Source organism: Nematolebias whitei, chromosome 22, assembly GCF_014905685.2.
Source record: "Nematolebias whitei isolate Nwh7 chromosome 22, NemWhi1, whole genome shotgun sequence".
NCBI lineage: Eukaryota > Metazoa > Chordata > Actinopteri > Cyprinodontiformes > Rivulidae > Nematolebias > Nematolebias whitei.
In genome coordinates this window covers 28,479,765-28,482,784 of record NC_056519.1, presented here as the reverse complement: position 1 = coordinate 28,482,784, position 3,020 = coordinate 28,479,765, and the positions used below count along the sequence as shown (strand labels likewise).

General features: G+C 40.2%; 1 protein-coding gene across 1 annotated transcript in view; it reads right to left on the bottom strand.

Moving 5' to 3' along the window:
• Positions 1 to 1,486: 1,486 nt before the first annotated feature.
• The window catches only part of caprin2 (caprin family member 2), an 80,594-nt gene continuing 79,060 nt past the window's right edge, over positions 1,487 to 3,020 (bottom strand). Inside the window, exon 2 of the mRNA XM_037695761.1 lies at positions 1,487 to 2,147. Coding sequence (XP_037551689.1) covers positions 1,573 to 2,147 — 575 coding nt within the window. The 3' untranslated portion in view covers positions 1,487 to 1,572. The remainder of the gene's footprint in view (positions 2,148 to 3,020) is intronic.

Here is a 3,020-nt window from a genome sequence, read left to right as displayed (position 1 = left end):
TTTTTTGCTTTGTTTTTTTTTTTTTTTTTTTTTAATGTCCAGAGGACCAGATTGAACTTTTTTGGAATATAGCATTTCACACATCAGTAGACCTGAATTAGCTATACATTTATTTTGATGCGTTTAACACCACGTTCACTCATAAAATCAGCAAAAATTTTCATTAAATCTTTATACAGGTTAGTCTCAGTGTTTTCTTTATTATACAGGCAGGGCGCTCCGCCCCATTAACAAAACCGAGAGCTCCACCTACCAAAACAAACCAAACCGTGTGCACACCACACCCATAGTCACCACTTGCGTAATGCAATACAGCCATGCTAGCTAAAATGCTCAAGGCAGCGCTCACACTGCCTCTTCTTCCCTCATGCTGAACCTAATCCTAACCCCATTAAAAAAATTATAATTACAGACGAAATGAGCACACCGCCATGGCAAGTTATTTAGGGGAAACACTGAGCCACGTACTCATTTACAAGAGACCTGTTTTCAACAAAGAATAGAAGAGGTACAAACAATAGACATTCATGAAAAGCATATAAAATTAAAATTAAAGAGGGAGGAAATGAAATAAAATGAAACAAAAAACAGCTAAAAAACAAGGAGCAAAACAGCTACATTACAAAGTGGTGTAAAATACTAAAACCAGAACATGACTTGGTTTTTGCCTTTAAATTAGCAGTTGTTTAAAATCCTTTAGAGAAGTCAAGGTCGAGAGCTTCAGATAATTTTGCAAGGTGTTCCAGGTTACGGGGTCGAAGTATGAGAAGGCCCTTTTGCTAAGTTTGGTCTGCATTGAGGGACACTGCAAGTAATTATGTTCCAAGAGTGCACACTGTACCTGCATTCATGGAGTGACATATAGAAGGAGATACTATATATGAAGGCAACAGACTGAGAAGTGATTTAAAGATGAAAATGTACCAGTGAGAGTCTGTGTGAAGTTAATGATGACCAGTTAACCAATGAATACACGGTGCAGTGATGGATATGGTAGTTACGGCCAGTTATGAATCTTAGGGCACTGTGGTAAACAGCATCCAACATCTGCAAGGTGCTTGCAGGAGCATTCATGTAAATAATAATGTCACCGCAGTCAATGGAGAGAAGTTATGTTGCCATTATATACAAGCAGAAAATATAAACTTTTGTGGACCACCAGCAAAGTGGAACATCCACTTTTAGTCTACCGTAGTTTCCCACACTTTTTAAATACGTTTCATGCTACAGGAAAAAATTAAATGAGATGTTTTTTTCTTGTTGCCAGATCAAGAAAGTGGGTAATTTGTTACTTCTGTTGTGGGGAGAAAAAAAAAAAATCAGAAACGATCACTTATTCTTGCCCATTTGAACTGAGCGAATGTGTTCAGTTCAAGCACTGTAGATAAACTGAAACAAAACAAACACATTTAAGGACAGAAATGACAAAGCCCAAATTTCCCTGCTCATCTTTTATTCAAGCACAAGGAGCCACATCCATTGCTCAAAAATCTTAGTGATACAATTTGGTCTTAAGTGTACAACATCACATCCACCACCAAAAAAGCCACTACTGTTGGGACTTTCAGCAGATCAGTCCTGGTACAGAAGAAAGCCTGAGAAGGTGCTGTACTTCCAGGTGCTACCATAGATGGCACCACGATGCAACCTGAGCCACACCTGGTCTCCCTGGAACAGGGGCAAGATTGCATGGTTGCTGGCGGTCTCATGATCTGGGGCTCCATCATTGGCATATGCAGATACCATGACCTCCTCGTTGCACATGAGGTTAACGTAAAGGGGAATGTTAACAGCAAGCTTCAAAATGTGGAACATGAAGACATAGGTTCCGTTCACCGGACAGGTGAAACAGCCAATGTGGGTGTCATACATCTCCCCGAGGTTGCTGTGGAGCTGGTCAAACACAATTGGCTGGTCAAGGTTGCCGGGGGCAAAGTTGGCGGTGCGAGAGGCAGTGAAAGCCACTCGCAGTGGCTGGGGAAGCTGATAGAGGTGCATGGGGAGTAAGGTAGATGGGTTGTGGTTGCGTGGAGTCGGAGGAACCTCAACTGTAGATCCAGACATAGAATCTCCGTGACCAGAGTCCACAATTGTAAAGGTTCCCTCTCTGTCTGGGCTGCTCACTTGAGACGAGTCGCTCCAGGCAGCTGCAGAACAAAGAAAACTGTTCAAGTTACATTTCATCATCAAAACAGAATGACCAGGCTACTATATTTATGTTGTTTTATGAGAAGTAGTGCTATTCAAATTAATTTTCAGGGCCTTGTTCAATTGACAGACAACTTAAGGCTCTAAGTAAGCTTCATTACTTTCTCTGTAACTTCTTTTTGGGTCAAAAAAGCAAAATATCACATTAACTAGCACACAACACGCCCATAACTTAAACTATCTTTCAAGTATATTGTTCCAGTTTTGACTATAGATTTCAATATAATTTTACTGGGAAAAAAGTCTGTACAAGTCAGATTTGAACTGAACCATGTTTTTGGGACTTGCTGCTCAGGTTCATTCAAGTCTGGTTCTCAAATTGTGGGGTGCAACCCATGTTGGGTGAAGGGTTAACATTTTTTGTTACTAGATTATATTTATTACTTTTTACATTAACAAACAACACCCTTCCCAGTACAAACTAATGAAAGGCAACCAAGAAAAAAACAATTAAAGCTAAAAACAAAAACTATATAACAAGCTCCAAAAAAGTTCAATCTGGTCCTCTGGACATTCAAAAAAAAACAAAAAACAAAGCAAATCAACAAAAAAATGTAGAAACGTTTCGTCTCTCATCCGAGAGACTTCCTCAGTCTGAGGAGCTGTATTCAGCTCAGTCTCTTAAATAGCACCGTCTCAGAGTGGATCAACCAGTTTTGCTGCTGACAACCAAAACCGGCTGATCACATGCTCAAGAAGGACCATCTGCCTCAATCAATTAAAATCAGACACCACTCTGAGCAGCAGGACCACACTTTCTACAGAACAACTGTGTCAACTCTTGAAACTGCCTGCAGTCAACCTACTTCACA